This window comes from Athene cunicularia (assembly GCF_003259725.1).
Source record: "Athene cunicularia isolate RWA chromosome 5 unlocalized genomic scaffold, athCun1 chr5_part1, whole genome shotgun sequence".
NCBI lineage: Eukaryota > Metazoa > Chordata > Aves > Strigiformes > Strigidae > Athene > Athene cunicularia.
In genome coordinates, this window is record NW_020799101.1 from 23,088,956 (window position 1) to 23,102,455 (window position 13,500).

General features: G+C 39.2%; 1 protein-coding gene across 24 annotated transcripts in view; it reads right to left on the reverse strand.

Moving 5' to 3' along the window:
- The window catches only part of NRXN3 (neurexin 3), a 991,793-nt gene that overhangs the window by 130,305 nt on the left and 847,988 nt on the right, over nt 1–13,500 (reverse strand). For all 24 annotated transcript variants that reach the window (XM_026849892.1, XM_026849889.1, XM_026849878.1 and 21 more), the window contains one exon: nt 10,584–10,755. In XM_026849892.1, the coding sequence (XP_026705693.1) occupies nt 10,584–10,755 (172 nt within the window). The remainder of the gene's footprint in view (nt 1–10,583; nt 10,756–13,500) is intronic.

Sequence of the window (13,500 nt, forward strand, 5' to 3'; positions counted from 1 at the left end):
GGCCCTCAGCTATGCCAAGTGATTACCTGGGAATTAAGTGCGTGTGATTGCAATCAGGTTTTTGTGTGTAGTGCTATATAGCCAACCTGAAGTTTGTGCATTTATCCTAGGCAATCTCAAAGAACCTGTAGATGTTGCATAAGAATAAACTGTACTATTTGTGAACCTGACTGCTTCCCTTGAATGCCACCGGACCTACAGCACACGGGCTGTTCATGCAGCTGGTGTCAGGCCTATAGTCACGGCCATAATTGGCACACCTATTGAGAGATAGGTCCATCCACCCCTAGCCCCTCTAATCTCTGAGGACCGGCTAGAACCCAAAGGGATTCATCTCTTACCAAATTAATTCATTACTTCAAATGCAACAATAGCATTGCCTCTGTGGTATGTATTTGCATGTTAGAACAACCTATTATGTGACTGTTATGCAGCAGTAATAGAAACTACTACATAAGTAGTAGTATACATTCTTACTCCTTCTCCCCTGTTTCCCACAGCTCGACTATCTGTGGGATCCTAGGTGGGAATTAGCCAGTCATGTCTACTTGCATGAAGATACTATTCTGTGTGTATCCTTCTGTGTGTAAACTCTTTCTTTCAACTCTATTGCCATTAAACAATACTGTACTGCTTGTTCTGCCCAGTTACATGTCTTCATACAAAACCATGCATTTTCTTCTTTCTTCATGTCAAGACAGAATGTTGGTGCTTGATAGACTACCACTCACATGGGCTTAAAGTATTTAGTGAAGGTAAGACTGCAACTAAATGCAGCATGTTGTAAGAGCCTAGATCGCTTTTGAGAAATGAAACTTTGACAGGAAGGATGAGTACTGGAAGTTGCAATATAGTCCCTTTTTTCTTTTTCTCTCTTTCTTTCCTCTTTTCTGTCCTCAAAGACAGAATCTGGAAGACAAACAAGCCCTACAGCACTTGCATGCAACTATCTGGGGACAGGGACAAAGTGGAAACATACTACAGCATCATACATCCTGTGGGAAAACAAAGCACAAAGTACATAGAAGTTAAATTTTAAGAGTAGTGGCAACATTTCCATAATTTTTTATCATGTCAGATCCTATCCTATCATCCAGTATGGATGCACATGCATTAACATGCATTATCATGGGTGTTTTTGCCCAAATTCCGCAGTTTGTTTGTCTGTTGGTGACTTAATGTGTGCAAATTTACATCTCAGTGGATACAGGGGACCAAAATGGAGTGTTCATATCATGTAGCCATATTTATCTGTTTTCCAACCTTATAAATATATTATAGATGTTATAGCCCCGCAGTGACAAGCTACAATCAGCTCTTGATTTCATCAACTTGTCATGCTTTAATCATCCCTCTTGGCAGATCTTTCAACATATGTCACAGTACTGCCTTCAAACTGTGCTTCTCCAATGCTGTTTTATTAACCCTGTCTTTTTATATGTTTTAGGCTCATTATGAAATGCAGTAAATCTGTCAAAGGCACTTTACATGCCATCTCCAATTCATGCTGATAGGAAGCATCTAAGAGCTCATTTAAGTCCCACAAAATGAGTACAATATGGAAAGTCAAAACCCACAAACAAATGTATGACAAGAACCCTGGGGATCACATTCAGCCCACAGGGCTAATCAAAATTCAGTGCTCTTATTCCTAACTCCTAACATTACCCGCTCACAAGGGCATTTGGATAGGAAAATGTAAGACCACTGGGATCTGGTGGTACCTCAGAGGAATTCCTTCAGCTTGCACATCAAGCAATGGGACATTAATGACTTCAAGTAGTCAAGCATAAGATCCATGTGCCTCTTCATGGAAGATTCAGCCAAGCTTACTATTACCTTTGTTTCAGAAATGAGAAGGAGATCATAACAGCCTCAAGTCTGAAGGAGGGAAGGGATTGCTAAAGGGGCACAAGAAGACAGAAACGAGATTGGGGGAGGTGGGGAGTGGAAAGAGGAGGGAATGAGGAGATGCCAAAATCACTCTCACAGGGACAGATGAAATTTGCGGGGGGAGGAGCCAGGCTCTGCAAAGCACAGACAACTAGCTATTTTCTCTAATAAGCTACCAAACATTTGGAAATCACAGAAGTAGTACAACATGAGCTGTGCAGGGGTAATGTGCAGGGATAAGTACAAACTTAGAAAGAGAGAACTTGTTGCAATGTCTCAGACATCTCAGTTATTTCTGCTCTTGTGTTTTCCTTGTTAATGTCCCAATCAGCATTAGGCTCTGCGTTACTGAGCTCATGAGAACTAATCACAATATTGCATATCATTTACAATATCAGAGCACATGTCAGCTGAAGAAAGGATATGTAGTCTTCTCTTAAATCTTCCAGTGATGCTACTATTAGACCATCCAAACGTATCTTCTCCTTCTTGGCTAATGCATTATAAATTAAATAAAGCAAAGTTGAGAGAGGTAATATCCTCTTAGGCCAATTGCTAACAGTTAAAAAATACAGACAAGCTTTCAGAAACAGAAGGCCTAAAAAAATTAAAATGTCACTAATAAAAAAATCAAGAAAAACTTATATATCCAGAAATGAGTCTGCTTTTACAACTTATTGGACTGAGTCATAAAGACTATCTGTCTGCAGTACTCCTGCCTTGGTTATAAGTGAAGACTACTACAGGTATAACACACTATTCCTCCATAATTAAGGCACTCTTATTTCCTAGAAGGTTAGTGTTAACTGTTTCACAAACAAGGGAATTAAGTTACCCTTGTTCAGATGGTTAGTGGGTAGCAAACCACAGAGCACAGAAAAGCTGTCTCAGTCACCTCCTTTACTCTTGGGAAACCTACAGTCTATTGTCTCCCCATATTCAGCATAAAGCCAGTGAGATGAACCCAAAGCAGCATGCGCAAAGAATCTGGATGCAACCTTGTGAGACCTGCTGTTTCAAGGACAAGATGGGGACTAATAAATAAATCAGCAGTCATGGCTGGGAGTTGTTTCCTACAGCTCCCCTCTATGCTTTACATCAAACAAATCCCTGCTAAATTTTGTCTTTAACAACTACAACAATCACTGTATTATCTGAGGAAATTCCTCATCATAACAAGCTCTTGTGTGTTTTGTGTAATTCCTTTACAAATAACCTTGAGCCTTGTGTTTGTCCTCTTAATATCTCAGGAGAGGATCTCACTTTCTCCTCCTCTCTTCCCCCCCCCCCCCCAAGACTCCAGTTTTGATAGCAGTAATTGTATTTAGCTTGTAAGATACAAGGCTATTTATCTCATGGCTGGGAAATCACAGAGGGAGAGAAAGAAAATGTTGCTGATAAAAAATAAATAAAACCAAAAAGAAAGAAGAAAATAAAAGAAATAGCACCCTCCTCAAAGTCCCTCCAGTAGAGGGATGAGGTGGGAAATGGACATCATTGAACAAAAAGATCATGCCACTTGTGGAGTGAGATTGACAATATCAAGGAAAAGGTGATAAATGGCTTTAGTAGGACAAGAAATTACCTATTTTGAAGCAGACTATGAACTCTAGTTCAGTAGTCACAATTGTGTAAAACTCAGGGAATCTGATTTATAGAGATGTGTATAACCATTTTTAGAGATACTGAGTATCGACGCTCCATTTAAAGACAGCTGGAGCTGTGGATATCCACATAGCTGAAAATGAAATCTGTATTCTGTTTTTCACAGAAACTTAAAAGAGCACCCATCACAGATTGTGGGGTGTTGTACAATACTTAATCTTTAAAACAAATTCAGTTTCCTTGCTTATTAAATGCTCTTTCCATTCCACATTTGCAGCATTCAGTCTTCCTTCCCCAAAACAACTCCATGCTCTGTTTCCACCACACCAAAAGCCCTGTAAAATCCCTTATGCTGACTCAAATTCTGTTTGGCCTACTGTAATACTACATTTTTAAAATGCCTACAATAGTTCGGGGGGGGGGGGGTAAATTAGGATCTAGATATTTTGAATTTCATAGGCTGCAAAAAATATACTAATTTTAATCAAAAGAGCACACAACCAGGACAGGGTTAGCATCATCTCACTGAAAAATACTCAGCACTGTTAAAGTATCCAATGGTCTTCAACAGCAATGCAAAAATCCCCCACATTTCAATTTGTATCCTCTTAGTCACAGAATACTTTTAGTAAAAGAAGGATAAGATGGAACCATGCACATCATTCAAGTGTATCAAAAGGGGAAGACCAACATAAATATTTCACTTGTTTACACCACTTATCACCTCTTCTGACTGGTTACACTGCTATCGATGCACCCCAGGACACGGTTTGCCCTCTTGGCCTCCAGGGCACACGGCTGACTCATATTGAGCCTGCTGTCGACCAGCACCCCAGTCCTCAACATCCCTTTCTGCAGGGCTGCTCTCCAGACACTCCTCTCCCAATTTATACTTGTGCCTGGCATTACTCCATCCTAGGTGTGGGATCCCCATTTGGACCTGTTAAATTTCATCGCAGTAATCATAGCCCAATGCTCCAATCTACCTAGATCCCTCTGCAAGGCCTCTTGTCCCTCAAGAGAGTCAACAGCACCTCCCAGTTTGGTGTCATCAGCAAACTTGCTGATGATGTGTTCAGCTCCTGCATTCAGACTGTTGATAAATATATTGAACAGATCTGGCCCTAGAACTGAACCTCGAGGAACACTGCAGGTGGTCACCAGGCAGATGGAGTCCCATTCACTGCAGCCCTTTGAGCCCTGCTGTTCAGCCAGTTCTTCACCCAGCACACTGAGTACCGGCTCATCTCACAGTTAGACAACTTGTCCAGAAGGGCACTGTGAGGGACAGTATCAAAAGCCTTACTAAAATCTAGAAAAACTACATCCACTGCCTTCCCTTTATCCACTAGGCAGGTGACTTTATCGTAGAAGATTATCAAATTAGTTATACAGGACCTTCCCTTTGTGAACCTATGTTGACTGTGCCTGATGCTTGCATTGTCCTCTAAATGCCTTTCAATAGTACCCAGTATAATCATCTTCATAATTTTTCCACGTACTGAGGTTAGACTAACAGGTCTGTAGTTCCCTGGGTCTTCCCTCACACACTTTTTGTAAACTGGAATAACACTGCTAGCTTCCAGTCAGCAGAGACCTCCCCAGGCTCCCAAGACCTTTAGTAGGTGATCAAGAGGGGTCCTGCCATAATATCTTCTATCTCCTTCAGTACTCCTTCAGTTCATTGGAAAATGTCTTGAGAGAAGCATTTAGGAACTCGGACAGCTTGTTTTCTTGTCTTACATAACATGCCTGATACTAACCAAACAATTTCAGATCTTTCCACCAAGTAAATGAAAAATATATTGTAGCAAGAGATACCTCATGCCTTTCACAATTTAGATAGATAGGAACATCTAGACCACTGTGACTTTAATGTGTACTTCTGGAAAGCATTTTATTTCAGGCAATGCAGGAGAGAAAGAGTGACTTTGTCTCACACAGACTACTAAAGATGTAGTTCAGTGAAGACTTAAATGTGGCATAATCCAGTCTTGCTGATAAAGGAAGTTATCCTATTGTTCCCTGTCCCCTGACTAATCATTTTGACCCCCATGTGGCCACTTTTCCTGGACCAGTTACATGGTGAATGGCATTGGTAAAGTAACCCCCCTGAGCAGAAGATAAGAGGGAGTAGAAAACAGAAGTTTGGCTATTTAAGCAATATGAGTATGGGAAGGAGTAATGAAAGAATGAGCTCCTCTGTCCAGCTCCAGCTGTATTCTATGGTAAGATCCATCTACATCAGCATTTTTGTTTGAATCAGAAGCCTGTCTCCAAGGTGTACCTCCCAACTCTCTCCCCTTACTGAAATGCTGTCAGGGAATACAAACTGGATTTCTTCCAAATTAATGTAAACCAGAAGACAAGACTTAACTGTTCAGGGGCATTCAGTCCTTGGGACTGGAACTATTCTGAAGGAAAAGCCCAGAACAGATATCAGGGTCTCAGAACCAACTTTTTTTTTTTTTTTTTTTTTTTTCCCCCCCTATAGGTATGCACTTAGCAGGCCACAGCACTTGCCAAAGCAGTCAGAGTCCCTGGAGTTCTGCTTTCAAGAGCTACCTGTCCAGTTTTTCCTAAAGTCCAACTTCCTCTCAAATGTGTACTTGAGAGAGAGAATGAAGTAGGGGAACAGAGGATGAAATCTTTTTTCCTTTATTCAGTAGCAATAGATCTGCAAATTAATGTCATTTGAAAGGGCAGAGACTCCTAAAAGAAGGCTGAGAGATCACTCAAGAGAATGATAAAGGGGAAAAAATATAAAATCTGTACTGGATGGATGAATTAATGAATCATGATAAGGATCCAGTTGTTTAATGCTGTCCTATTTCTTATTTTTAAAATGCATTAATAAAATGCAGCCTACAGTTCTCTTTCTAAATCATGTATTTAAATAACCTCCTCCTGCCTTTTGCCTCCCTTCCTTTAATCTTCTCCTTTAAAACATTACTGGAACTAGACTTTATTTTTGTGTCACTGATACTCTTGCTTTACAGCTTCTCTTCACCTAGTTTCTTTCTATTTTTTTACTGCAGAAAATGTAGTCAGTGCATGGATGAATGAACAGGAATATCAGGCTTGTTTTAATGTACACTGCAAATCTGGCAACACATGAAGTATTTCTTTGCAAGCAAAGACAGTGGACAGAGAAAAAAAAAACCTGGCTAAGAATTAATGAAAAATTAGGGAGTGAGGCATCCCAGTTCTGTATCAAGTCAGAAGATTTGTTTTTAACTCTTCTGAGAATTGCTGACTCCATCCTAAACCTCAGGATTCCAATTTAAATCCTTCTATCCCACTGTAAAGTGTCTCAAATTTGATGGGGTTCACTGCAATCTGAAACAAAAACATGTCAGATGCTTCCTCTTCCTGAATTATCTTTCCTATCTTACATACTCTTGGTCCAAAATGACTCTTACTTCATCATCAAAAAGATTTATTTAGATATAGAGTAGGCTCTCAGCAAGAACATAAAAGCAAGAAAATAACAGTGACCAAGCACAACCTGTTCTCTGGGATGTACACCAAAGGGTGAAGACCTGTGAGAAAACAGAAGGGAGGCAGTCATGGAAAACTGCACTTTAGGGCATAGAAATTCATACAAGTAAAAGGTAGATACCTTGACTGAGAAATACCTTGTGACAACCAATTTAATGAATCAAGCATCAAGGAACTGGCTATAGCAACAGTCGATGGAAAAAGCCCATCTCCTTATTGTGTACTTGAGAGAGAGGAGAAACGGCAAAACTGATGCAAATAGACCATAAATGGCTCAATCGTTTTGCCTGAACTACATCACAGCAGCTGAATTGCAGATAGCGGCCTCAGTGTTAATGCAGCTATTTGCCATCACCCAGTTCTCAGAAGCTTTGCTCAGATACCTGTACTGGGCCACTGTTCAGAGTCTTACTGTCCAGTAAGAGAAACTCTGTCAGGGTTGGAATGGTACAAACAGTGAGAGATATATCCCTAATGACAGGTTATTTCAGTCACAATGCTTAGCTCCAAGTTAATTCCTTCCTTCACCATTTCTCTCTAACCCTTTTCCTCACAAAAAAGCATGAAGCTCATGTTGCAGGTGACTGAGATGCAATTGGATGCTATAAAAAACACAGTATCAGTGCCTGAATTGTAAGTTTGTTGCTTTTCATTTTCCTTCTACTTCTTTGTCTTTTATTTGAAGTTGCAAAAATACATCTTTGGAGTCTTTTAGTCCCATTGGACTAGTTTTATTTAACTTCAATTTAACTGAAGACTGTTTTAAGGAAAGCAAATATTGTCTCTCTTTGCTCATTTAATGAATATCCCACTTTTATTTGTAATTTCCATTGAGCAAGTAATTATGAGTCTAATGTATAATCCTTCTACAGGTAATAAAGCTCAGAGAGGAGCCTAGAAATGCCATTCAGAATGCAGCCCTGCTGCCTGAAGATTACAGCACATGTGATGATGAGGAAGATACTTCAGCTAGTTTATAAAATTTGCAAACATTAGGGATGAGGAAGACACTTCAGCTAGTTTTAAAAATTTGCAAACATTAGGCTGTAGCACTGCCGAGAAAATCAAATACACATTAAATTGTTCCTAACAGCATACCCAAACATGCACGTGCTACAAATACGATGTTTTTTAAAGCTACAAGTAACTGTGTTTCCAGAACTGATGTGATTCTATGCATAAAATACAGGACTCCTTAGCTATTATTACAAATGTTTGATATGAATTGCAGTTACAGCAGTCTCCAGCTGAAATACACTGGATTAGACTGGGTCAACCAAACCACAAAGCTTTTTACAGAGTTGAAACTCTGCTGAACGCTGGTTTGGTCTTGCACTCAGTATGAAAAACACTAGTATAAGTTTGGTCTGTGAAAGACAGTAAATTATTAATTTCAAAAGCTCCTGTATGGTCGTCTTCTAAAACATTAATTGCTCAGAAAATGGAACTAATAAGGATTGATTTCCCGCAGTTATTGGCTCATTGAAGTTTTCTCTGAACTTGAGGCATTCATAATGACTCTTTATTATATGGATATTCTGGTATTTAACATGAATCGAGATCGAGCCACAGTCCTTTCCTCTGGCAGGGCTGGAACACTGCCCTCCTCCCTTGGTTATTCTCCCTAGCCACGTACGATCTTTTTTTTTTTTTTTTTTTTTTACTTTTGCCCTTATTTTAAATTCATCTAGAAAATTGGTTTGAAAGAGACTGGAAAAAATAAGGGAGACACATGCACACACACAAAGTATGATCCCATAAGCCTTATTTTCACAGGGACAGGCTGAAAACTTAATCATCTACAAACAGACATGAATTGAAATACATGCATGGAAAGGAAAAGGTGTCTGGAATATAAAGGTGTCCTTTTCCCATGGGCTACAGCTGCATATACTCAGTACTAGCCCAGAACATAAGATTATGCTGATTCTGTAAAACTATACATCTTCTAATGAAAACAGAGGAATACCTTTAGCCAAGACAGAAGCAGAGGGTACTGAGGTAGTCTCCGAGTGTGATTTATTTTCCCATTTAAAAAAAAAAAATCTCTAAAGCAATGAGCTGAATATTTTGTTTCTTTACACCTGGGACTTCCTACAGCAAGTAATATAAGAAGAAAATTTATTCATAGGGTTTTTACTGACTGTAATTGGCTGCCACCTGGATCAGAAGTATTTTACCACAAAATAATTGATGAAAGGAGCAGAAGAAGGATGCTCAGTTTGGTCCTCTCTTAGCCACACTTCTCTCTCTGACCAATGGATAGCAGAGCTGAAAACTAACTCAACATGTCTGTCATGGCTTTGAAAGCCATTGCTTTCTCTGAAAGCAATTATTGAATAGAAATAAGGATAATTATTAAAATGTACTCTATTGCATATACATCACCAAAACACTGTCATGTTGAATATGTAGTAGAGAGCACCACAGGATAGATCACTTACGTTAAAAACTTTCTTGTACACTTTCTGAGTGAGTGGAAGAGATGAAATTATCCCCTAGGAGAATTTTTTTAGTGTAACATTGCATAAATAGTTAGGATATTTCTCATAATTTGAGGCTAAGTGGCTTGTGGGCAACTCCTACACAACTGGCAAATTGCCTCACGTTTGTCACATAATTCTTCCTTCTGTCCCTGGTCAGTTATGTACAACCTAGAAAGAAAGAACTGGAAGTTGTTTAGACTTAATACTGGAAACCGACAAGAAGATCATGGCTTGATCTTGGACAAAACGTGTATAAGAAGAATGTGGTTAATGTTGGAATTCTTTCCTTGTGCTCCTCCTGCCTTTTGTAACCATCGACATCACCAAGCCTCCGCTATCTTATGCACTGTCAGCATCACATACAGCAATCTGTTTTTCATTTGTAGTGTTTGACATTTTAGCATGGTGCCATATAGCATCACAAGGTTGTGATTTGCCAGTGGTGGTATAAAACATGGGATAGTGATTCACTAGCCAGTTGTTCACTACTCCTGGTGGATTTAGGGTGATGATTTTCAAAAAGCTATTGAATTGTTCTGCTGCATTTTGACCTAAAGTCAACTGAGTTGACAGTTTTGGCTAGATTGTGTGTCAACCTTTACACTTGCAAACCTAAAAGAGAGTGAAATTCAGATGATGAAAAATTATGAGGCAAGCATAAGGTCTGCTTAAATACTTGTAATTTAATCTTCCATATTCCTTACATTTCAACTCTATATCTATATAGAGAGTATCTTGGGTGTGGGCAGTCACCTCTCCTTTCCGTAAGGTCTGTTCAAAACTTTTCTCCCTTAAACTGTTAGAAAATATCACAAGTAGCAAAACCAAGTTTGTTGTTGAATCACTTTGCAACTCTGCAGAACCAGGATTCACTGACAGACCTCTGAAATAGCAGGATCCATGTGCATCATACCACACAGTTGGCATGCTTATTCTTCCGCTGTAAGGACCATTGTTTTCCAACAGACAGAATGTGCACCATCAGGCTGGTCAATTTATTGAGATGAAGCAACAAAGATTTATATAGCAACCAGTCCTTATTAAACATTAGTTTGCAGGTACAGATACACTGAAAAATAAATAGAAAAAAGTATGTACCTGTTGGGTAGTGTTCGTTCACTGGCCAGCTGTCAACCTGAAGTGTCGCATTGCCACCATTCCTGGTAAAGCGTACAACATGGTATTTGCCATCATTTACAGGTGTGCTTTCCTCTTTAATAGAGATGTCCACTGTACCAATATTGAAGACTACACCAATCTTGCCTTGCTCCTAAAATAAAAGAAAAAAGAAACAAATGCTTGGAAATTGCTGCCTATTAGGAGAATGTTCTTGGCCTATAAATCTCTATTGGGTAATTGTGCCGGTAGATGGCACTGAAGAATACACACAAGCATCATTTTGAGATTTGTCAGGACACATTTCATTGGCTCTTCTTCAATACAAAAATACTGTCTTTTAAACGCTTCTTTACATCATTCACCTGAACATAGTGACTCATTTGTTCCCTTAAAACATCAAATTTGACAGGTGAGAAATCAGGCAATAAAACCCAGGAGATGTGGATAAATAGTTATTTGAGCAACATCTCTACTGATCATTGGTAGTCGCTTGTTCAATTGTCATCTGAAATGCAGCCACAGGCAGGCTGCATCCCAACAACTATTTTGTTCTGTTATTCTGCTTGTGAAACAAACATCCCCTACCCTCCCCAAATAACCATGGGATCTAATAGGGAGAATGCAGTTACAAGATGGGTGGAACTCCAAGGGAGCAAAAAATTAATAAGTTTATGCATTCCTGGCAGAAAAAAAAAGTAAAGCAAAACATAAAGGAAATCCTACAGCAAAGAACAGTGACCATGGAGACAGGGGGCAAATCCAGGATTTATTTTCAAATTCTCTTCAATTCCAGTTTCCTACACTACACCTCATTAAAAGCAGTCTTTACCAAGATCTACCTTCCTTCTAAAACTGAAAGACAAGCTTTACCATCAAACTTTAACACTTCATGATGGATGTGACCTTTCATTCCTTTCCCCATACATTCAGCTAGCAGATTGTCTTTCCACATTACCAAATCCAGATATTAACTAGACCAGTAAGTATGTAACAACGAAAGATTTACCATTGAGCCACTTTCAATGTAAATCTTTAATGTTTATTTTGTAGTTAGAGAAAATAAAACTTAATCATACAGCAAGCGAAAAGCTGAATACAAAGCCAGACAGAGTATGCAAATTACATACTCAAAAAGGGTTCAAGAGAATTTTAACAGTGTACAGTTTTTCCTCTCTGCTTTAGTATTAACTGGACTGTCCCAAACACCTCCCATGGAAAGGTGACCATTAATTAAAGTTTTTGAAACCTCCAAGTGACATCAAGTGTTGGCTCTATATCTTGGAAAACTGAGAACCATTTTATTTATAAATAATGAAGTGAACTCAGCATTCAAGCTGTATATTACTTTTTCCCTTCTTTATTTAAGAATACAGTGCCAAGAAGGATTTTAAAGCTCCTCAGAAATTTATCTTTTGCTGATTTGTCCCATAAAATTGCTGCTCTCAAAAGCCACATTACTGTTTCCTCACATACAGTGCTTCTGGAGATAAACTTCTGCTGTGATGTCTCTAAGACTTCAGGCAAATAATTACGATCACATAATGGAATAATTGTAGATAAATGATGAGAACAAAAAATGGCAAAGTACTAAAAAGAATGTACAAGGCCTCATCTTGACCTCTCTATTCTAAACCATGCCCTTCCACAAGCTCCTGGCAACAGTTTCTTGTTATATGCACTGTTACCAAAACATTTTGAACATTATTAAATGATATAGGGGCTAATCTACAGCCTGGATCAGGAGATCTGCAATCTATTGCTTGACCTTAAGCATTATTTCACTTCAGGCAGCTTTTTCTTTTACCTTTTCATGAAAGAGATTCTTCATCTGTGACAGAGGGATGATAGTCATCCTTTCTTTCCAAGCTCTACAAGCCTTGTAAACCCAGATATATTCTACTTAAACACTGATGATATCCTGACAATCCCAACCCTTTAAGCCCCAAGAGCAACTACCATCCAAGAGGAGCAGGTCCTAAGGTCTTCCCATTTTCCCAGTTTCAACTCCACCAAAACCCATTCCCTTACTCTGAAGGGACCCCATGAACATTTCTCAGGTCTGACATGTTTTTCAGCTATGATTTTTCTTTTGTTTCCCTCCACCCAAGAAGAACTAGAGCCTGACTGCATGCAAACTGTCAGGTCTTTGTTTTCTCTGTGCTTTGTCTTTACATTTTGAAGGCATCTGTCTTTCTGTAGCAGACCAGGTGGAAAGAAAATCAAATGGGGGTGGCAGTGATTTTGTAAAGTGAGCAGTAGGAGTGTATTAGAGAAGACACAAACAGCCACATGCACTATGTAGTCTAAAAAGGGCTTCACCTTTGGGTCTTCTTTATCTAAAATACAAATCATCCAGACTGAAAGTAAATACCTTTCCCTGTGTGCACACAGCATTTCATTTCAAACACCAAGAGAGAGAACCCCAGGCCATAGGAGAAATCCTACTCTCAGCTGCATCAATATGAATTGTTAATAATTCTGTTGGAGACACTCAATTCCTACTGATGCAAGTGGAAGCAGAGTTTATTCCAGTAACTTTATGTTGTTTTGTTTCTTCTTCTGAAACTAAATGTGAAAGAAAAGAAAAAAGCATTTACAAAACATAACTGAAATCTGACTAGAAACACAGGATAACTGTGTTTTCTCATACTCATTTTACTTCATTCTTTAAGTCAATACTGTGCAGACTGCCTCTTCCTCCCTCCCTGGCTGGTTCCAACATGACTAGACATCAGCCCAAACCTGGCAGACAATATTTCTAGTTACTGCTTCCTGAAGATCATTGCTGACTTTGCTGCTCTCATTTGAAAGTGATACAAGCTCTTTCAGTAATATAACAAGCCATTTCGCACTGTAGGAAGGTTTTGTAAACTACCCTCCCCCCCCCCCCCCCCCC